Below are 23,357 nucleotides of genomic sequence, written 5' to 3'. Positions count from 1 at the left end.
AAGAAGGGATAAGCAAAGGTATATGTGAGAAAAGGTGGTGGAGGTGAGGGTGATTTGGAAGGCATTGATGGACAATGTAGTAGTGCCCAAAGAGAAGATTGGAAGAGTTCTGGATGTTCCTGTTTTCAGGAGGGAGAGCAGAGGATTATCAGATCATAATGTGGTAGAAGGGAAATAGAGAGTGGAGGAAAAGGGAGGGAAGTAGAAACATATTGAGGACAAACAAATTAAATGAGAAGGATAAAGAGAAAGAGTACTAGGTAAAACTGAGAGAAATGTGGGAGGTGGTGAGGGATAGTTAGGGAACAGGAGTAGCAAAATGAGAATCTTTCAAGGAGGAACTGATAAAGTGCGCCAAGATGTGAGGTGAGGAGGATGAGAGGGAACAGAAGAAGAGACAGCAAATGGTGGGATGATGAGGTGAAGGCGGTGATGGAAGAAGTGAGCTTATGTGGATTGGTTGAAAAGTAGAACTAAGGAAGCATATTAGAGGTACAGGAAGAAGAGAGAGAAAGCAAAATACAAGGTGAGGGAGGCAAAGAGGAGAACAGAAATAAACTGGGATAGGAGTTTGACAAAGAATTTTGAAAAGAATAAAAATATATTATGGAAGAAAATGAAGAGAGTGAGTGACAACATATGCACATATGACTTTGTATTGCCATACCAGAACTCATCATTCCATTAAACTGAACTTTCTGATAAACCAATTTGCATTAAATTGAGAGTCTACTCTTCAGTAATTTAAGTGTCAAACAATTTTATGTGTATTGCTGTTGGTCGCCAAAGGGCTCAGGATTTTTCTCTTGTACAGGGAATCAGACCTTCTTCCCAGCCTGCTCTACCACTTGTTCCAGATCATGCCAAGTAAACCTGTACTGAAAGAAGGACAGCAAGATGAAAAGACTCAAACAACCATGTTCAACACTACACTGCATATTGGGCCACTAGGTAACAATTTTCTTCACATTAATCGTTAAGAGAAAGGAATTTATTGTCGAAGTACAGTTTGGAAACCATGGAGTGACTTCATTATCTGGTCCAATGCTGCTATATTCTGTCAACACAAAAAGGAAATCAGTCCATTCTCCCAATCCCCAAAAGTACATGGATGGGTTGGTATGGAAGGTCAATGTGAAGGTGATGGGCAGGGCTTTGGAACTGGTGAGAGTGGAGAGAAGTGAGAGATGAATCAATTGTTTTTGTATTTACCTAGTTACCTTGTTGCATTATACAGGAAGGGAGCTAGGCTCATGGTGACCCGTCTTTGTATCTTTCGGGATCAATTTTGTTCTTTAATTCTTGAATGGTGTTTGCACACACTGTTGCCTTATTTATTCCAGGTATCCACCACTCTGTGTGGGAAGCTATTCTTTTTCAAATCTCTTTTATAATTATCCTTTTTGAATTTCTTTTCATGTCCTCTTGTTTTTCTGTTGTGGATGACACTGCTTGTGCCAGGGTCAAAGGAGGAGTCTGGGGACAGTGAGTGGTGGAGTTTGGGAGGGTATGTGAGTTGAGAAAGCTAAAGGTCACTGTGCAAAAGTAAAGTGATGACATGAATGGAGATGGTGGGAATGAGTTAGAAGTGAGTTTAAAAGGAGAGGCTGGAGGTAGTGAAGAGCTCTTAAATATTTGGGGTTACTTGTAATAGGGAATTTACCTAGTTGTATTTACCTAGTTGTAATATACGGGAGGGGAGCTATGCTCGTGGTGACCCGTTTTTGTATCTCTCCTCATCAAGTTTTATCTTAAAATCTTGTATAGTGTTAGCACATACTGTTTTGTTGTCTAATTTGTTCCATGTATTTATCGCTCTGTGTGGGAAACTGTTCCTTTTCAAGTTTTTTCTATAACTCTCCTTTTTCAATTTTTTTCCGTGTCCTCTTGTTTTACCGTTGTCCCACATTAATAGGTCATTCGTGTCTAAAACTTCCATTCCTTTCATTATTCTGTAGATAGTTAGCAAATCTCCTCTTTCTCTTCTTTGTTCCAGAGTTGGTAGGTTCAATTTGGATAGTCTTTGCTCATATGTTAGTTTGGCGAGTGTCGGTGCTAGTTTTGTTGTCGCTCTTTGTAATCTTTCTAGTTTCTTAATATTCTTTTTGGTACTGGGTGTCCAAAGTGATGCTGCGTACTCGAGTTTTGGTCTTATTAGTGTAGTAAGTATTTTCCTTATCATTTCTTCGTCCATATAGGTAAATGCCACTTTGATTGCTCTCAATAGGTTGTAGGTTTCTCCGAACATCTTGTTTATATGCTTATCTGGTTTCATGTCCTTTCCAATCATCACTCCAAGATCTTTTTCATAGTTTGTTTTATTTATTTTTTCTTCCCCAATTCTGTAATCTTTTGATATTCTATTTTTGCTCTTTCCAAATTCCATTATGCTGCATTTCTTAATATTGAATTTTACTTCCCATTTTTGAGTCCAATTCCATATTGTGTCCAGATCTTGTTGCAATGAGTTGCAGTCCTCTTCCGTTTTTACTTTCTTAAGTAATTTTGCATCATCTGCAAAAAAATTTATATAGCACTCCACGCCTTCATTCATGTCATTAATGTATACAGCGAACATGATCGGTGCCAGTACTGATCCTTGCGGGACCCCGCTTTTTACTTCTTCCCAGTTGGAGAATTTTTCTCTAATTACAACTCTCATTTTCCTCCCAATCAGAAAGTCTTTCATCCATTCCAATAATTTTCCTCTGATGCCACCTTTTGACTCTATCTTATTTATTAGTTTCCTATGAGGTACCTTATCGAATGCCTTTTGCAGGTCCAGAAAAGCACAGTCTGCCCATCCATCTCTTTCTTCTATTATGTCTACTAATCTTGAATGGAGGAGTTGGTGTGGAGAAAAATTTTAGAGTAAGGGAAGCAAGTAAATCAGGGGGGAATGGAAATTGTCATGAGAACTAGGTATCTGGGGATGAATGCAAAGAGAAGACTGTATGAAAGGGTGATTGTGCTCATGACACTATGGGGGAGAGATCTGGAGTTTAAGGGAATAGGAAAGGAGGAGCCTTATGTATTTACCTAGTTGCATTATGGGAAGAGAGCTATACTAGTAGTCTTGTAGTAACCTGCATTTGTATCTTTCAGCATCCAGTTTGATCTTAAATTCTTGTAGTTTTGCACTCACTGTTTCCTCATTCAGTTTGTTCCAGATATCTATCACTCTGTGTAGGAAGCTATTCTTTTTCAGATCTCTTCTGTAACTATCCTTTTTAAGTTTCTTTTTGTGTTCTCTTGTTTTTCTCCTATCCAATTTTAGTAAGTCATCTCTCTCAAGGACTTCCATCCCTTTCATAATTCTCTAGATGGTTAGTAGGTCTCCTCTTTCTCTACTTTGTTCCAGGGTTGGTAGTTCAAGTTTGTCCAATCTTTGTTCGTGTTTGAAATGAAATGTTTAAGAAATATGGTGGGGGTTATGAGAATGAATAGAGTGAGAAATAAGATGAATCAGAGAGTATGGGGTGAAAAGAAAACAAGCTCTGCCAGCTCTCTTTACACCTTTGCTGATCAAAGAATACTGGGATGGTTTGGGCATATGAAAAAAATAAAAGAAGAAAGACTAGGAAAAAGTGTGGAAGGCAGAGATGATGGAGTGAACTTGAAGGGAAGACCAAGAATGGGAGGGATGGATGGGGTGAAATGGAGTTTGGACACAGGAGGAATGTGTTGAACAGGGAAAAGAGGGCAAAAGATAGGTGTGAGTGTTGTAAATAGATGAAAAATTGACATGGCCAGAAGGGATTTTCTCTTGTCTACTCTTAATTTCTTAAGTGGATGAGGGAGTAGGGTTGCCATGTAATGAAGCATTGGGGGTAAACCAGCTTCAGTTGTTTGAGCCTCTTGTCTAGATGCTGTGTCTAACTGCATTGCATCATACCAGAGCTGTTGGTAGGGGATAGGGATGACCCTTCAACCACAAAGATAGGACAACAAATAGGTTTGGGATGGGTGAAGGGTTGATGTATGCCTTAACTAGGCCAGTCCCCTTACAATGGGGAAAGTGTCTTTCGGTATATGTATGTATCTTGTTGAAGACATTGCAAGCTGTTGAAATTCATCTTCTTGTTACATTAGTAATTCAATTCTATAATTATACAGTCGGTACTCTGAACTAATTTTTGTATTGTTTTTATTTTGACAGTTGCAGTTACTAGTGACTTGATCGCATGGCTGGCATGCCGTGTGTACTATGCTTGTGTACGAGTTGTCCCTGCTGCTGTACGGTTATGGTGGAACAACCTAGACCGTAAGGCACAACAGCTGGTGGACAAGTTTACCATGGCTTATGTATCACCGCAGCTTATTATGGAAGAAATCACAGCAGTTGGGAATTCAACAACCAAGTTCAATAACATGACAGTATGTATTTATTTCTATAATATGGATTGTTTTTTTGTTTTTTTTAATACCATGGGCTCCCCCCCCCCCCCCCCATACAATGGAGGTAGCAAAGTCAAAAGGCATATACCCACTCCCATGCACCACCCTTTCCTCCTTATCATAGCTCATGTTAGCTTAGGTCATCCCTGTATCCCGCCCACTGCACTGGGTCAGAAGCAATTTAGCAAGACACTACATCCACAGCAAGGGCTCATGTTTGCTATCTCTAATTTTGTGAGTCATTCTACACCTGTGGGATGAAAGATCATCCCTGTTCCCCACCATAGTGCTAGGGTCAAAGACAATGCAGTGAGACAGCATTTCTGTTTTATTGTTTGATTTGAGTGCTGTATTGGGAGGATGACAATGCCACCACCATGTTCCCATTTGTGTCACAAAAGGCGATTAAAGTGAGTGGAGTTAGAGTACTAGGGATCCCTTCTCTGTATTTTTCTTCTGTGAAGAGTCAAAGCATGATTCAACCTGGCTACCCTCCTTACAAGGGAATATAGGTCATTAGTATATAGATGGATTATATGATTAAGAGGAGCAGTGACACAGATTCTTATTATTTGCAACAGATAAAAGCCAGAGTAAGTGCAAGGGAAGTTGTGGCAACATACACTATTGATGAAGCAAGCATGGAATTAGTCATACGTTTGGCACCCAACCATCCCCTTGGTGCTGTTACAGTTGAAGATCGGGGTAGAGTTGGCGTTTCTGTTGCACAGTGGCGGAACTGGCTCTTTGGGGTGAGTAAAAAAAATATGTTCTTTGATATATATTTTTTTTATTTCTTTCTACATCTCTTTCGGTTTAACCTAAGGTATTATTTTGTAATACCTTTTAAATGAAGGCCAAATGCAGTAGTCCCTCCATTAATAAGCTTGGACAAGGACTTCAGACTACTTTACTAGGGTGAAGGCCATCTTTTACACTAAAAGCTACACCACATGTGTGCTACAAATCTTTGGACTGCTGTATGTAACTCAAACAAACAGCAATGATCTATGTACCATGGAATGTCATGACTGGTGAGAGTGATCTGATTGAAAAATCAGTACAACATAGCTTGCAGAGCAAGTGGCCTCAAGGGTAGGGATAGACCAGCTCTTCCCTGTCAAACCATTGTGGTTGCCAGACAATTGCCTTACTATCGCCATGGGTATAATTGAGAAATTGAGACATCATCTTAATACTTATAAACATATAAATCCATGGATAAAAAAAAAGGGTTTAATTGTAACTTGTTTCCAGCTGACAACAATGCTCTCCCATCGCAACACACCACTTCTGCAGTCCCTCGTGTTCTGGAAGTGTAATGTAGACCAACGGTTCGAAGGGGTGGAGGAATGCTATATCTGCTACTATGTCTTACATGGAGCAAACCACCAACTACCTAGACTTCTGTGCCGCACTTGTAAAAAGAAATTCCACTCGGCGTGCTTGGTAGGTTGGCCTTTTAAAGTTGTTATCTATGTATAGATGAATTAATGGAATCCTATAAACTTCCGTGAAATGGGTAATGGGTATTACAAATCAAATCTGGCTAGTGACACCCAACCCCATAACTACACAGACCTTGAAATTAACATTCACAAGGTTTTATGTCTAGCTTTTGTCATTAAATCCTAAAGCATACTATTGATATTTTAATTTGGAATATTTTTGTGGCTCTTAAAATCTTGCTAACCACAAAGAAGAGACATGGGTTTGTTATACCATCTTCTTCCAATTCCTTAGCGGTTTGATAAGAGATGCATAACCAGTGTGTGTTTAAGGGGTTGGGTGTGTTTGATAAGGAAAGAGAAGGGTCACAGGTTTGGTGCTCTTTCTTGTTCACATGTATTAATACATAAATACTTAAAAGAAACTTTAGAAGAGAGGGCTTGTTAGTCATGTAGAGCCACTGGACTAGAATAAACCCAGCATTCCATAAAGTCGCTTCACATTTTTATTTTAGGATTATTTTGTTGACTAGATATGGATATTTATTAATAACACTTACTTATTTCTTTTTTTCAGTACAAATGGTTCAACACAAGCAACAACTCGACCTGTCCACTCTGCAGAAGTTTATTCTAATGATACACAAAGGGAAGCAGAGGACTTACAACATACATATACTGTGGAGCTTTGTATTCACTGGCATAATTTCCTAAAGTCACATTAGTTTTGTCTGAAGTAGATGGAACTATTTTTTGTTTGTGCTTTACATGCACAGCACTGGATTATGGGACTCTACATCTTGAACTTATTCTCTATTTATGTTTGAGTAAGAAAGTGATACTGTGTATAACTTACATGAAACAATTTTGAAGAGAATATTTTCCTATATTATTTACTGTATTATAAAAATAGCATAGCAGTGTATATAATTAAAGTTACAAAATTAACTGCAAGTTTTGGTTTTCTTGAAACGAAGTTGGGGCACACAAAGGTTGTAGAATGATGAGGGGCTGAAGTCTTCAAGGGCATGCCACTTAATCCAGTCCAGGCTAACAAGCTCATCAGCATCTGTACCCTCACCCCAAAAGTGGGGATCCTGAAACAAATAATTTGAGTATATAATACAAGACTCCAAAGAGCAGGTGGTTAGCAATATACAGTGTAGGAGTAATGGTTATACATACATATACCAAAGGCTTTTTTCCCCCTTATAAGGGAGGTACCCAAAAAACAAAGGCATAAAAAACCACTTCCACCCATTCCATCCCTAACATAGTCCACTCCTCTCCTTCCTCTTCCCTCCCTCTTATCTTGGCACCTCCTGGCTGACAGGTCATCCCTGCATCTCGCCCATTGCCCTGGGTCAGAAGTAGTGTCGCAAAACACAGCACATCAACAGCAAGGCTGCTTCATTAAATTGGTGATCCCCACCTCTCCGTCCCCTCATGCAGAAAATATGGTGAGAAATCCCTTCAGGCTACGTCAATTTATTTCTCACACATACTCCCTCACCCCCATCCCCCACCCACTCCACCTTATGCATCACAGCATCATCCATACACAACCATTCTCCATTCACTCCTATCTTCTGTCCTCTCCTGTCCTTCCTCAACAGACATTCTCCTCTTTCCCAATGCCCCTTTTACCCCATCCATCTTGTCCAGATTGGTTACAAAAGAGGACAGGGGAGTCATATGAGACGTACAAAGAAAAGAAAAGAGAAGTAAAGCAAAAGGTAAAGGAGGCAAAGAGGAGAGCAGATGTGAAATGGGGTAGGAGTATGACAGAAAATTTTGAAAGTAATAAAAAGATGTTTTGGAAAGAAATTAAGAGAGGAAGAGGAGGCGAATCAAGTAGGGAAGAAAAGGTAAAAGGTACAGATGGAGAGATGATAATGGAAGAGATGGCAGTGAGGGGAAGATGGGCAGAATATTTTAGGGAGTTGCTGAATGTGAAGGAGGATAGGGAAGGAAAGATAGCTGCAGTGGGAAATGCGAAGAAAATGAGAGTGATGAGTGAGGAGAATGGAGGAGAAATAAGGAAGGATGAGGTGAAGGCAGTTGTAAAGATGATGAAAGCAGGTAAGGCACCTGGTCTGGATGGATGTCATGCAGAATGTCTGAAAAAGGGAGGTTCAGTGATGGTGGACTGGTTGGTGAGGTTATTTAATGTTTGCTGGAGAGAGGGTAGAGTACCGGAGGACTGGAGTAGTGCCTGTATAGTTCCTCTTTACAAGGGAAAAGGGGACAAGTGTGAATGTAGTAATTTCAGAGGGATTAGCCTGTTGAGTGTAGTAGGGAAGGCTTATGGGAGGATCTTAATTGAGAGGATTAGGAGAGGAACAGAAGGAGTAATTGGTGAGGAACAGTGTGGATTTAGGACGGGTAGAGGTTGTGTAGATCAGATCTTTGTGGCAAGACAGATATGTGAGAAAGCTATAGGAAAGGGGAAGGATGTTTTTTGGGCTTTTATGGATCTGGAAAAAGCTTATGATAGGGTAGACAGAAAGGCACTGTGGGAGGTTATGCAGATTTATGGGATAGGAGGAAAGCTTTTGGGAGCTGTCAAGAGTTTTTATGAGAGTAGTAGAGCATGTGTTAGGATTAGAAATGGAGAGAGTGAGTGGTTTGAAGTAAAGGTGGGACTTGGTCAAGGATGCGTTATGTCGCCCTGGCTGTTCAACTTATACGCCTCATGTTCACTCCTTCCACACCTCTTTTACTAGTCTTTCTTCACTCATTCTTTCCATGTGTTCAAACCATCCCAATATTCTTTCATCACCCCTATCTCCCAACTCCCTTTCCACCCCCATTCTCCTCCTCATTTCTCAATCTATCTAGCCTAGTAACCCCTATCATACTTCTCAGGCACCTCAACTGAAACACATTCAAACTCCTCCTCTCTTATGTTCCATGTTTTTGCCCAATACAGTGCTGTTGGCAATCACTTCTTCATACAATCTCCTCTTAGCATCCATTCCCAAATGGCTATTTCTCGTTACACTTTTTAATCCCTCAAGGCATTTACTTGATTCTCTCAATCTACATTCTACCTCCACCTCCACTCCTCCCTTTCCAGCCACATTCGCACCCAAGTAACTAAAACTATCCACTTCCTCCAGTCTCTTTCCCTCAATACTCTCTTCCAGTCTGCTGCCACTTTCTCCCCTTGTACATCTCATCACATTACTTTTACCCACATTTACCTTCAACTTCCTTCTTTCGGACGCCTTCCTGTACCTTCCTCAATCCCTCCTCTGATCCTGTTACAAGCACAGTGTTGTCAGCAAACAACAGCTGGCTTATCTCCCACTTTTCTCCATTTTCTTTAACCATCTCCAATCCCTGACTCACTACCTTTGCATTTACCTCTTGCACCACCCCATCCATGTATAAATTGAACAGCCAGGGCAACATAACACATCTCTGACGAAACCCAACCTTTGCCTCAAACCACTCACTCTCCATTTCTAATCCTAACACATGCTCTACTACTCTTGTAAAAACTCTTGACTGCTCTTAACTTTCCTCCCATCCCATATATCTGCAATACCTCCCATAGTGCCTTTCTGTCTACCTTGCCATAAGCCTTTTCCAGATACATAAAAGAAAAAAAAAGAAAAAAAGAAAAAAAAAAAAAAATCCGTACCTTTTCCTATAGCTTTCTCACTTTTTGTCTTACCACAAAAATCTGATCTATGCAACCCCTACCTGCTCTAAACCCACACTATTCCTCACCAATTACTCCCTCTGTTCCTCTCCTAATCCTCTCAATCAAGACCCTCCTATAAGTCTTCCCAACAACACTTAACAAGCTGATCCCTCTGAAACTACATGTGCTGAATGGCCTACTGGCCCCAGCACTTGGCCTTCAAGCCAAAAATTTCATAAATCGTTCAAATCAACCTCTGAAACTACTACATTCACACTTGTCCCCTTTTCCCTTGTAATATGGAACTATACAGGCACTCCTCCAGTCCTCTGGCACTCTACCCTCTCTTAAACAAACATTAAATAACCTCACCAGCCAGTCCACCATAACTGTACCTCCTATTTTCAGACATTCTGCATGACACCCATCTAACCCAGGTGCCTTACCTGCTCTCATCATCTTAACCACTTCAGTACGGGACTTAAATCTCGCGGGCAGCAGCCAATGCCAGCCGTATGACGTGTCGTAATAATACTCGCATCATAAAATATAGTCACCGCTTATATCGATCGTTCTCTCTTTCACCCGCGAATTTTGAAAACCACAGAGAATGGGATTCAGGGCACATTTGGGAGAATGTAAAAACACAGGGGCGACTACAATAAATATAATCAAGACGCCGATATGGCAGCGTCGCGAATCCACTTGCTCCTCATGACGCCTACGTGTGCGGCACCGTATGGAAGGGGTTAACCACTTCCATACGGAGACGCCTATGTAGGCGGCATGAGGAGCAAGTGGGTACTCGATGATGCCAACGTCGCCATCTTGATTATATTTATTGTACTCGTACCTACGTAATTTCCATTCTCTCTAAACTGGCTTCATCAATTTTCTATGGTTATCAAAATACACGGGTGAAAGAGAACGAACGATTGAGCACTGACTTTATTTTTTATAATGCGATTATTATGACGCAACATCGCACATCGGGCAGCTAATGCTGCCAGACGTGCGATGTGCCCCGGAGTGAAGAGGTTAACAACTGCCTTCACTTCATCCTTCCTTATTTCTCCTCCATTTTCCTCATGCATCACTGTCATTTTCTTAGTGCTTTCCAGTGCAACTACCTTTCCCTCCCTATCCTCCTTCACATTTAGCAACTCCCTAAAATACTCTGCCCATCTTCCTTTTATTGCCCTCTCTTCCATTATCATCTCTCCATCTGCACCTTTTACCATTTCTTCTCTACTTGATTTTCCTCCTCTTCTTCTACTCTCAACTTACCTCCCACTAAAAAATGTTCTGATATTCCCCCTCTCTCTCCCCTAAGAACATGTGCATCCAAAACTCTTCATACTCTCTGGTTACCACTATACAGTTCATTAAAGCCCTATCTACCACCCACCCACCACCCTCTCTCATGTGTACTTATGCTAGACTCTGATTTTTTCCTGGCACTCCACACTTCCCAGCCACCCTATCTATTGGTTTGTCTCTCACCCTAGCATTGAGATCTCCCAATATTACTACAATGACATTTCTCCCTAAACCCTCTATGCACTCATTTAAATATACTCAAAAAGCCTCCCTTTCCTCTACTCTTCTCACTACCAGGCCCATATGCACTTACAAAGACCCACATCTCCCCAGTTTCACCTTCATCCACATTAACCTTAAAGAAACCTCCTTCCACTTCACCACATGCTTACCTATCTCTTCACTTACTAGTATAGCCACCCCTTCTCTCCCTCCTTTCTTCACTCCTAACACCCTCCTAACTACAACTCAAATTTGCCCCTCCCTTTCAACTTAGTTTCACTCAATGCTAACACATCTTTCTTCTCACACACATACTGCCTATCTCTTCCATTTTACTCTCACCTCCTCCTAGATCCTCTTATGCCTTTGCTTTTTTTAGGAATGTCCCTTTTGGGGTTACAGAGAGTAGGATGCATAGTCCTATTCTGTCCTGTTTTTGTCGCCTTTTACAACTCAAGTGGGAACACTAGCTGGCAGTATTCTTTCTCTCCTACCACAAGGTTTGGCAAAAAAGGAAATGTATATTCAGAGAAGTGGTACAGGATAGTATTAAGAGTAGGGGGGGGGCAGTATAATGGAGGGACATTCACAGTATAATTGAGTAGCATAATTTCTCTATGAATAGAGATTTCCTCCATCACAGCCAAAATGATGTGTGGCTCTGGTCTGTATGGCCACCCCATATGGATCCCAAGTATCAGCTACATACTAATGAGCTCAATGTTACAATAAGATGCAGCCAATACCCCAGATGGGGAACAACATGTTATTTGATTTAAAGTTCTAAAGGCAAACTACAGAACTATATATTTTGTCAGACTTCACAACTTATGAAGTCACACCTAAAAACAAAGTATTTATAGATAAAGATTAAATTATTAATTTATTCAATTCATTACATCAAAGGGAAAGTTTAGGTTAGTATTTTGAGTGGTGGGGGGTCTATTTTCTAACTCCCACTGGCACATGTTTACTATCAAGCTTGGGAAACACTTGAAGTTTTTTCATCATTGTAGGAACATATACTGATACAAGAAATGAAGCCCAAGGAGTTTCAACCAAGCCACCATAATGCACTCACCAACAAGAGTAACCAGGTGGGCTATAGCTGGCTAGATATGCCTATAGCTAAACCCTCTACCCCCAAGTTGGCGTCTAATGCTGTGGCCTGACCAGTAGTAGGTGTTACCCTCTCTAATGATCTCACTATTACTTAGTCTCCTTACCTCAGAGAGCCATTTTAAGCCTCCTGAGCTTCACTAAGCCCCTGGCTTGGCTCAATATGCTCATACCTCATTTATGCCACCCATGATCACCTGCATAGTGAGTCTGATGAGTTTCACAGGGACAGATTCCAAGCCCAGCCCAACTATGGTCTTTGTAATTTATATTTTAGAGTACATTAAAGGGTACTTACCACGATGAGAAGGTAACTTTTGGTAGCTCCTGTAGCAATACCCATGATGCCCTTGGAGGAAGCATCAGTATCTCCTCCCATCATGATTGGAGAACCAGAATTTTCAAAATGATTATGTAACATTTCAACCTGGTTTTGAAGCTCGGTGCCAGAATTCATATGAATAATTTTTGAAGAAATACCATACAGCTCATCAAGAATGAGGCACACCTAGAATAAACATGAAAGAGTGCTTCATTGGACATCCAAGATTTAAAATGAAATTCAAATATAAATTTAATGAACTAAAAGTACTTAAAAATTTATATACAGTGCTGAACCAAAATCATACTTCCATGTACAAGATCAGCAACCAGAAATTCTTTACCTCAAAGCTCCCAATCCATTCACGTGAGGAGGCAAAAGATGATGGCTTATCTCCAAGATCAACTAAGGTTTTTTGAATCTGTTCAATGTTGGGAACAGGGGGAATGTTTGGCTTGCCATGTTGCTCCTGCTGCAGACGCACCCAGGAGCAGAGAGTCATGAGTGTCCGGTATCCACAGCCCCAACCCTGTAAGGCAAGACTATTGTTATATATACATGCTTCAGGAAGCTCACTGGCTGAGCAGGTTAAGGTGTTGTTACATGTGGCAAAGGTCAAGGTGAAGGCAGTTCGAATCCTACCATTAGAGAGTTACTAAGGGCATGGTTCATTATATTTCATACTATAAAGTCCTCTGTAAGGGGCATCATCCTAGCCTCCTGATGGAAGGAAGATATTAAACCAAACTATCATCAGACATGCTTCATGGTTCCATTCTTGGAACCCTACAGTACTTAAAAAGCTGTTGCCAGCCAATGTCCTGACTTCTGAAGACCAAGCACAAACCCAAGAGTGCACCCTCATGGCTCTGTTCATGGGAAATGGGTGTATCCAACTTTTGGAAAGAAGAACACCATATCTAAGGACCTCCAGTCTACTCAGTGATTTTGATTTTTAACAATCATGAAGTTCACCCAAATACACTTACCTGTTCCCTAGTGTGTCAAACTATTGCACTGCTCAAGATTCATTATAAATGACAAATATGTCAACTCCATGTTCCAACAATTATTTCACTAGCTTGGTTCACACCCATCAATCTCTGGGGTTCATTAAAAACTCAAGAGCTTTGGGCTCCTCAATATTGTGCATTGTAGTAAACATTCTTATGAAGACACCACTGAAAAGCACTAACAACTACAAGTTACAGGTATCTGTTGTGTATATTCAACTCACCCTGTCATCAAAGGCATCACATCCATAATGGTAATACAAGTAGTCCCCTTGAACCAATGACACTCTGCTAGTGTCTGGAGGTGGGTCTATGCAAGTATGTGGTGATACTAGCAGTTCACTGGTGTAGTTTTTGCCTCCACCCATGCCTATAAATACAAAAGGATATCATTATCTGGAATAGGAGGAAGTCTGCAGGAGGTAGTTTTAACATTTTTGTACAAGTGACAGGGCATATGTGAAAGTTGGGAATGGAGAGAATAACTGGTTTAAGGTGAATGTAGGGCTACATCCAGGTTGTGTGATGCATTACTACTCAATGTGTATATGAATGGGGTGGTGCTAGGCAGAGGTGGGTACATGGATGTGGGTGGAAGGACATGGGAAGTGAGCCAGTTGTTATTTGAGGATGACACTGTGCTGGTAGCAGATTCTGTGAAGAAAGTGAAACGGCAAGTGATGGAGATTGGAGGAGTGAAAGAAAAAAATTACAAATGAATGTGGACAAAAGTAAAGTGATGAGATATATAAGGAATGGTATTAGGAGGTTGAATATGAGCATGGAGGGGAAGAGGCTGGAGGAAGAGTTGAGTTTTAAAGTTAATCTTCAAGCAATGTGGCTTTGAACAATGTGGCTTAAAAAAAAAAAAAATTATATATATATATATATATATATATATATATATATATATAAAATAATAATCATAAAATAAATAAAATAAAATAAGATGAATAAAAAAATAAATAAATAAAATAAAATAAATCCACTCAAAGAATACACTGGAACCTTGAGCAATATAACTATATCATTAGGGATGGATGAAATACAAATGCTTTCATTCCCAAATTTAATAAATACCATCACAAAAACAAATACCCACACATCAGAGAAGGGAATCATGGTATTAATATGGGAGAGAGAGAGAGAAGAGGTGAGAGAGAGAGGAGAAATGAGAGAGGAGAGGTGAGAGTGTGAGAGGAGAGGTGAAAGAGAACATTGAGAATAATAAGATGATGCACTAACATCACCCAAATAGAACACCTATATTTAGAAATCAATATCATACAAAAATGATAGTTACACAGGTACTACAGCCCTTAACCTCCACTCACCTATCCCATTACATCACACAAGCACAACCAGCCAGATCACTAAACAAGCTCTTCAAGACAGACCACCAAACTCAATACTCTCACTGCTCAATCATATGCCCTACAGAAAAATCCCTGAGAAGCAAGAATCACACTAGCACACATAGGTTCAGGGCACCATCCAGCTCTAAGACAGTATCAGTACAGAAATGGTATGTGTACCCATCACGAACCATACGCGTGATTCACACACATGCAACATGGTACTTGTCTTTGGCAAGACCTCCAATCTTTGCAAACCTCATCACTTTCCAAATACAAAACACCTGAACAAACACTATGTAAGATCATAACAGGATGCTCCCACAGTGTCACTTCATAAGATGCCTAATGTCATCAGAGAGACCCATTGAACCCTTTCTTGTATCTACCCCAATTACATTACCATAACATAATGTATATACACCATGTCTAGCCATGCCCACCAACCATACAACCTCTATATAACGGAACTAACACCCATGCCTATATTTGATAACTAATACATCTCACATATGGCAACCCACCAACCCCTTTTATTATGACGGCTACACTGCTGAGAGACCGGACTGCCCAGGTCACATACCTGGCAGAAGGCAGTGCCAAGGTTAAGGCCTGGCACAAGGAGTGCCTAAGGTCAAGAACCTAGTTGTATATAATCTTTGTACCTAAATAAAACCAACAAAATCCAGCAGCAACTTTACCTCACCCACAAAACCACCATTACATGTAGCAAAACACATTTGTTTTGTTACACTGGTGGGCAGCAGTGTTCCCACACCAAATCTGAAGAGTGGCCTGATTGAAACCATGATCGTCAGTTGCTCAAGCCACGCCTACCATTACGAAGAACAGACCACTGTCTGATTTCTCATATAAAGGATTATAAAGGATTACAAAGGATTACAAAGGAGGAGCATTCTGACAGGAGACCTTTTGGTCCATAACTAGGTCTGATGTGAAAAAATTATGGAAAAAAAAAAAAAAAAAAAAAAAAAAAAAAAAATTATAACAGGATAATAATAAACAAAATAAATACATAGTTATAGTTAAATAACAAACAGGAAAATAGTAAATAATAAATTGACACAAATAATAAATGAAAATCAAGCAAATAATAAACAAACAAATAACATAAAATAAATGGCAGGCATTACAGCATCTTGCTTAGGTGTTTATCTAAACGAATCTTAAAGCTTAGAACTGAACTATGTTGCACTGCCTCTGGAGGAAGTTTATTCCATTCATTAACTACACGGTTGGCAAAGTTGTTTCTACCCACTTCTGAATTAAATCTATTTCCTGACAGTTTGAGACCATTGTTTCTTGTTGGATTCTCATTCAGTGTGAAAATGTTGTCACTTTTGATGTCAATCCCCATTAGAATCTTAAAGACCTGTATCAAATCACCTCTGAGTCTACACTTTTTTAGGACAAACAGATTCATATATTTTAGTTGATTTTCATATTATTTATTTTTTATATTTGGAATCAGTTTTGTGGTTTGCCATTGTACTTTTTCCAATCTGTCAATGTCTTTAATGAGATTTGGTGACCATACGGAAACAACATATTCCAAATGTGGGCAAATGATTTATATAGCTTGTTAATGAGAGATGGACTTTTGAAGTCAAAATATTGTGCAATCTGTCCTAGAATCTTATTTGCTTTCTCAGAGGCTGAAATACGCTGCTTAGATGATTTGAAATCTTTTCTGATAATTATACTGAGATCCTTTTCACTGTTCATTTTTGTTAACGAATTTCCAAATAACTTGTAATTGTACTTACTGTTATTTTTACCTATGTGCATTACCTTGCATTTACTTGTGTTAAATTTCATTAGCCACTTTTCAGACCACTGGTTCAAAGTCCCCAGAGTCAAGCCATAGCATCCCCTTCAGCTCCGCATCAAACTTCGATCAAATCACAGCCCAGTGCACTGTCAACATGCTTCCAAGTAAACGACACATCTATACACCACCCCTCCACCAACCGCTCCCTTTGAGATGACACTCAAACAACTGCTGACCACTACAGGTGTGACCCGCAGCTGTAGTCACCTTAGAATTGGTAGTGAAATCGAAAAGGCTTGATTTCAAACCACATCTTCAATCAAGCCCTCAGAATTGAGGTATCTAGCTACAGGATTCCATCAGCACTCTTCCAAGCAAACAACACATCTACACACCACCCCTCCACCAACTGCTCCCTTCCAGATGACATTCTGACTTCTAAGAACATCTGCTGATCACCAAAGGTGTGACCTGCAGAACTGGTGGTGAAATCGTAAGGCATTCGATTTTAAACTACCTGGTGGCAGTACGCTACCAATCAAATGACAGCTGTTTGCAAAAAGACTGCTGTCAGAGTAGGATAAACCATCTGTCAACTCAATGCATCACCACATCAAGACTCCAATCAAATCACATCAAAACCAAGTATCAAACAAGCCCAGAGCTAGGACATCGAACCACAAGACTCCATTCAGCTATGCCCACTTTCCAGGTGATCCAACTTCAATCAAACCACAGGACTCCATTCAGCTACATGCACCTCCCAGGTGATTGAACTTCAATCAAACCAAAAGACTCCATTCAGCTATACCCACCTCCCAGGTGATTAAACTTCAGTCAAACCACAAGACTACTTGAGATGCAACCATGGCACATAAGACACTGGCCACTTCATCTTTCACTGCCCTACACTATTTCTACACAACAACACAATATTTCTTCCCTAAGTGACCTAAGAGTCTCTCTGGTGGCTACTGCCAGTTATCTGGGAGGCATGGGTCTCCTGCAAGGGAGACCTGGGGCAATAGACTGATTGAATGCTTACCCCCAACTACCGTAAATCAAAGAAGCCCTCAATAATCAGATTAAATGGCCAACATCTTTTATTGAACAAAAACCCTAAAATTCTAGCCTCAATCTTGATACAAACATTTCAGACCACACATCAAAAACCTGATTGTGAAGACAAACAAGAAACTGAATATACTGAGAACAATAGTAGATACAGAATTCAGACAGCAAAAAGAAGCACTAACCACATTACAAACAACTCATGAGAACTATACTTAACTATGCATCCATAGAATCATATCCAACAAACCAAGAAAACAAATTTCATCGATTGAAAGGTCTTCCATCACCATGCTTTATCATAGTAACTTATTGTAACACAAAATAAAGCATGAAGAAGGATAATTGGTTACATCAAAACAACTCCAAGAGAACATCTATATCCAGAAACCAAAATCCTTCCCAGAGAATAATACATGAGAATGATAGGAACTCAGTTCTACACAAAAGCCATTGACTCCTCCCACCATAGCCCACTGAATACAATATGAAAACAACCCCAACAATATACTACTCAAACATCTACAATAACCTTCCACCAGCACCCCCTGAACACATCCATACAAAAACACATTTACATTCAAGATCACAAAACAAGCACTCCATAACTCACTCATTCACCCCTGCAGCTGTAGACCCATGTGGTCCTTTGCTGCTGCTACCAGGTGTCTCCATGGTTCTGTATTCAGTGCCAATGCACATGGTGGGCTCCTCTAAGTTTAAAAGCTGTTGATCATTCTTGGTTTTACTTATCCCTTTCTGGAAACCCCTGAATTATCTTCACCATGCTTTTGCCCTCCATCCTGCAACTGAGACCTATCCATCTCAATTTTTGTGATACAATTAAATTTGTAATGGGTAGCAGAGACAGTTAACTTAGTTCCAAGTTGAAGCACCTCTTCTATTCATTAGTTTTGTTGTCACTTAGTGGTCCAAAGATGATGTGTTGCAGTATTCTATTTTTTAATACTGTTAACATTCTTTTGGTTTCTTTTGCTAGTACCTAGGCTTGACAGGCACTAGAGTGCAACTGATCATAGCTGTGTAAACTTGGATCTTTGTATACTTTGATATACAGTGCTTGACATAGGATTGTTCTGCCAGGGCCGCAGTGGACCAATGCAATGTCAAACATAGAAACCCTTAAGGGAGGTGAATTTTTGCACCATCTGAACATGCTACCTATCATCATAGCATTGTGGGCAGAGCTAATCATCCTGCCATAAACCAACACACTCAGTTATTGTCTTGGCATTGTGTATTTACCTAGCTGTATTATACAGGACGAGATCTATGGGGGAGGATTTGTGCTGTGAGTGTTCAGTGTGTCCCTGCCTCTTGACCCCCACCACCACCTCTTCTAACCCCCCAGTGCTGTGAATATGAGGTCTAGTAAGGATTTATCACAGGAAACCATTGCCCAGATTGTAGTCCCAAAGAAATCCAGTTGTATAATAAAGGAAATAGCTGAACAGATTTATGTGTATTCAGTGTTAGACATTGGTTGGAAAGTTTCACTGGGAGGGTGACCTTTCCACTCCCACTGAGAAACTGAGGCATGGAAAGGCATTGAAGACCATTAAAAGGGTCTGGACAATTGTAAAATGTCAGGTTGAGTCTAATCTATGAGTAACAGCAAGGAAAATCAAGGAAAGTAACCATGGACTGTTTGGTGAGATGTTTGTCCAAACTGTGAATCATAGGATCTTGGTGCTTGGGTACACGAGTCACTGACCCATCAAGAAGCCTTTTCTCATTCTTAAACAGAGGTGCAATAGAGTCACTTTTGCCCATAAATATAGCTGTTGAGATAATGACAAGTAGCTGAGTGTGTTGTGGAGTGATGAACTCACCTTTATAGTGTCTGACAGTAGAAGTGGAAATGTATATTGGTGGCCCGGTAGTGACTCTCTTGACCCACACTACATTCAAGTTACTGTAAAACACCATTTCTTGCTTGTGGTATGGAGTGCATTTACTGGGTATGGCACCACTAAACTTCAAGTGCTTTCTAAATACAAAACAGTGAACCAGTATGTATATTTAGAGCTGTTGTGTGACCATCTTCCTGATGTATTTGATTATATAAAGGCAGTCATCTTTCAGCAAGATGGGGCCCCTGCACACAATGCCAAGTCAGTGAGCGAATGGTTGGATGATTGTGCAATTGAGTATATCAGAGACTGGCCTGATAATAGTCCAGAAATAAATCCAATTGAAAACTTGTGGAAGATAGTGAACAATATTTATGAGGAAAGATGTCTCTACTGTCCCTAAGCTAGAGAATGAGATCCAGGAATCTTGGACAAGGATACCACAAGATACACTTTGTAACCTTGCCCTTTCTGTCCCAAAATGCCTGCTAGAGGTTATCAAGAGGAAAGGTGTCCCATTGAATATTAGCAGCGAGTGAAATTACCAAAGTTATTATATTTTCTATTTTTATTAATATCTATTTGACAATGCAGGTGCATTTTCTGTTTTTCAACTGGGTGGACCAGTCCTATGTTGAGCACTGTATAATCTGACTTTAATATATTGTTTATCAACCTATATCTGGTGGCAAATGCTATTCTTGCTTTTATTTGTACTTCCTATTTGACCTCATTTTTTGATATTATGACAAAACCCAGTTATTGAAATTTATCAAGCAATTGAAGCACTTCATCCCTTCATCCACAAGGAGCTAAGATGAAAAGGAAATTGGTGATTGATGGGAGTGGGCTGGGTTCATGCCTTGGCTGACTACCTCCTTTATAAGGGAGACAGATAGCATAAGCCTCTCATGTTGATAAAATGTGTCTGCCTGTTCTTGACATTTTCATCACTTTGGTTTTATCTTCATTCACCTCTGGTCTTATTCTTTTCCTTGCTCCTTTAGAAGTTTCTGCCTATCTGTCTCAGCATATAGCTTTGTACCATGAGGTCTACATCATTCACATATGCTAACCTATCACAGCTTACACCATTTCTCATTCTTACTGTATCTTTTTCAGAGGGGGTTTTCCTCATTGATCAAGTGAGTGCCAGATTAAATAAGACACAATAAAGGGCATTCCCATTTAAGTCTTCTCTTCACTTCAAGTTTCTCTGATTTCCCTTCCAACACTTACTCTTCCTCTGGTGTTATAGTATCAGGGATTCTGAAGTACCTCAAAATGTTTCACAATGATCTTCTGTGGACACTATCATATGTTTGTTTTAAGTCATATATGCCAAGTATGTTAATGAAATTGCAAGTACTTTTCACTAACATGATACAACATAAAATTATTGTCCACAGATGCCTATTTGGTACTCACCTACCAAATCAATGTAATATGGTAATACATATGCATACAACATGTTCACAATTTTTTCTTTTATCTTATGGCAATGATACATATGCCTCTGAAGTTCTTACATTCTGTCTTTATGCTTTTCTTGTCATGGTATGTATATGCCTACCTCCCATTCTTCAAGCAATATTCCACCGTTCCAAATCTTCTTACTACCTCTCCCTCCATATCTGATTAGTTCATGTCACTTGATAAATTTCAGCTGCCCTGTTGTTTTTCAGGCTGTTTATTGCTCTCTTAATTTCTATTTCTGTGGGTTCTTCACAATAGACCTCCATATACTCCACCAGGCTCACCCAGACATCAACCTTACAGAGAAATCACTCCCAGAAAAGTAAGAGCCATATTGGCATGGTTGCATTCAGGTCACCACTCACATTAAAACAATATCAACACTAATCTGGCCCAAGATCAGACTCCAACTGCCTCTGATGCATCCTCCACACATAAGATACTGAGCACCTCATTCTACACTGCCCTATTCTCACCAAATCCAGACAACAACACATCTTTTCTCTGAGCAATGCATGGGCTAAACTGGTGGCAGTGGCCAGACCTGGGGTCCACATGCCTCCTGCAAGAGACCTGGGTAAAGATTTAAGTTTCATGTATATCAAAATTAGGTAAATACAATTTGTAAGTATATCTCTAAAGAAGCATATAGACACAGAAATTGCCAAACATGCAATCCTCAACAGAACACCAAATTCCATAACCTTTCAAACTCCTTATGAATTGAAACCCAGAGTAATCACCTCAAATTGACAAGAGCAACAACATAATTCTACTCATGTTCCCTTGCAAAAACAATATCAACACAAAACTGGCCTGGTAAGGTGAAAGTCAAGGTCATGGGAACAAGCTGAAAAGACCACATGTGTAAAGTATTCAAGGAGTACAGATTTCTATACAGATGCATTAACTCCTGAAGTAGCTTTGTTGTTAATATAGTTAACATAGCCCTAGCTAAATCTATAAATGAATTCAAAGCTAGGTGTGGTGTGAATGTGGTACAGATGGGGGTGCACAGTTGACACCCCCAGGGTGGGGTCAATAGGTGAGAGTGAGGTGGGGATGGCACTGGCATGCCAAGGCATTGGGGCCAGGAGTGTGTACATGCGAGAGAGATGAGGGGGAAGCAAGTGGGACTATGCTAGGATTAAGGTGTTAGGTAAGCTAGGATAGGGAGTGATAGAAGTGTGTGGTGTGAAACCAAAGGGGATTAATGAGTGAAGCAGAAGCAACTGCAGGAACAGGATTTCCTACACTAGGTATGATAATCATAACTGAAGAAGTGGAGATTAGACCTAATGACTATTACTCCTTTCTTGAGTATTATAATAAAGTAAATATTACTACACTATCCCTTCTTTACTCCATGCAGAAAACAATGTAATACCTTTTCGCTGAAGAAATTATAGGTCAATCTGGTGGCCGTGGCTGGCTGCCTAGAGGTTGTAAGTCTTTTATAAGAAAGAACTGGGGTAATGGATTGACTGATTGGTTGCAATGAAAGGATAAGAATAAATACAAAGTTATTGAGTAAGACTTGTTGCAATATAACTGAATAAAGATTTTAAAAATAGGTCCTCAATTATGATAATTAGAAAAATACTAAACATAAATATGAAGAAGAAGAGATGCATAAAACTATGTCAAAATATCTTTCGAGAAATCCCTTTCCTGTTTTGCCTAATCTTGGAGTTCATGGATTAAAATCAGTCACTCCATGTCAAAACTCATTACAGTGTAATTAAGAAAGGTGTGGATTTTTTTTTTTCATGAAAATTTAAAATATCAACACCACTCACCACTAAGAAAGTAAGTCAGGAAACATGTAAACCAACATGCACAAGAAGTGAACATGCATCAACTATAAAAATATCTGCAAAGAAATATGCTGCAACAAGGCCACGAGCTGAAGCAAGTTTTGCGTCTTAACATCCAAAGGCGACTAATGAATACTTAATACTGAACATAACCATGCACTTAACACCAACTTTAAACCAGAATTAGTGATCTCTTGTAAGGATGGGTACAAGTCGTCTTTCACCGGGTAATGGTATAAAGGTCTACATTAATTAAAATAATTTTTTTGTGTAATACCTACGAGTATGTAACCCTTACAATACTTGGATAACAAATTACAAAATAAATCTAAGTAGTGACTACTGTATTTACAGCCGAAGTGTCGAATGAACGCCCTTTGTACGATCGAAGGTTTGTTGACTAGAGCGGTTCTGTGGATGACGTACATCGAATGTTCTTAAGCTTGTAGTTCTGTGGAACATTAAAGTTGAAGATTTA

General features: G+C 39.8%; 2 protein-coding genes and 1 long non-coding RNA gene across 9 annotated transcripts in view; 2 read left to right on the top strand and 1 right to left on the bottom strand.

The window, feature by feature from the left end:
- The window catches only part of Ltn1 (E3 ubiquitin-protein ligase listerin), a 36,630-nt gene extending 29,830 nt beyond the window's left edge, over positions 1 to 6,800 (top strand). The window contains exons 21-25 of the mRNA XM_076207030.1: positions 815 to 951; positions 4,160 to 4,377; positions 4,980 to 5,150; positions 5,656 to 5,847; positions 6,424 to 6,800. Of these exons, the coding sequence (XP_076063145.1) occupies positions 815 to 951; positions 4,160 to 4,377; positions 4,980 to 5,150; positions 5,656 to 5,847; positions 6,424 to 6,483 (778 nt within the window). The 3' untranslated portion in view covers positions 6,484 to 6,800. The remainder of the gene's footprint in view (positions 1 to 814; positions 952 to 4,159; positions 4,378 to 4,979; positions 5,151 to 5,655; positions 5,848 to 6,423) is intronic.
- Positions 6,694 to 23,339, bottom strand: Ufsp1 (UFM1 specific peptidase 1). Of its 7 annotated transcripts, none has more exons than XM_076207039.1 (5): positions 23,232 to 23,339; positions 13,719 to 13,864; positions 12,825 to 13,010; positions 12,458 to 12,667; positions 6,694 to 6,943 (listed from the first exon to the last, which is right to left on the bottom strand). In XM_076207039.1, exons 1-5 carry the CDS (start codon positions 23,305 to 23,307, stop codon positions 6,791 to 6,793), a joined length of 771 nt encoding a protein of 256 aa, XP_076063154.1. In that variant the 5' UTR covers positions 23,308 to 23,339; the 3' UTR covers positions 6,694 to 6,790. The 7 variants fall into 7 exon arrangements, with proteins under 7 accessions (XP_076063154.1, XP_076063151.1, XP_076063152.1 ...); XM_076207036.1 differs by having other exon boundaries at positions 23,157 to 23,307; XM_076207037.1 differs by having other exon boundaries at positions 23,199 to 23,307.
- The window catches only part of LOC143038095 (uncharacterized), a 39,676-nt gene continuing 23,277 nt past the window's right edge, over positions 6,959 to 23,357 (top strand). Inside the window, exon 1 of the long non-coding RNA XR_012967546.1 lies at positions 6,959 to 10,246. This is a non-coding gene — a long non-coding RNA (uncharacterized LOC143038095). The remainder of the gene's footprint in view (positions 10,247 to 23,357) is intronic.

Source organism: Oratosquilla oratoria, chromosome 23 (genome assembly GCF_046742065.1).
Source record: "Oratosquilla oratoria isolate Oo_2021 chromosome 23, ASM4674206v1, whole genome shotgun sequence".
Classification (NCBI taxonomy): domain Eukaryota; kingdom Metazoa; phylum Arthropoda; class Malacostraca; order Stomatopoda; family Squillidae; genus Oratosquilla; species Oratosquilla oratoria.
Note: the sequence above shows the minus strand (reverse complement) of the source record. Positions and strands in the feature narration are given on the sequence as shown.

Coding starts and splice junctions, on each gene's coding strand:
- Ufsp1 (XM_076207036.1), bottom strand. CDS start 23,307: ATGTACGTCATCCACAGAACCGCTCTAGTCAACAAACCTTCGATCGTA. Junction 13,011..13,718: donor GTGATGCCTTTGATGACAGG/GTGAGTTGAATA, acceptor CTTGCCTTACAG/GGTTGGGGCTGTGGATACCG. Junction 12,668..12,824: donor AATGGATTGGGAGCTTTGAG/GTAAAGAATTTC, acceptor TGTTTATTCTAG/GTGTGCCTCATTCTTGATGA.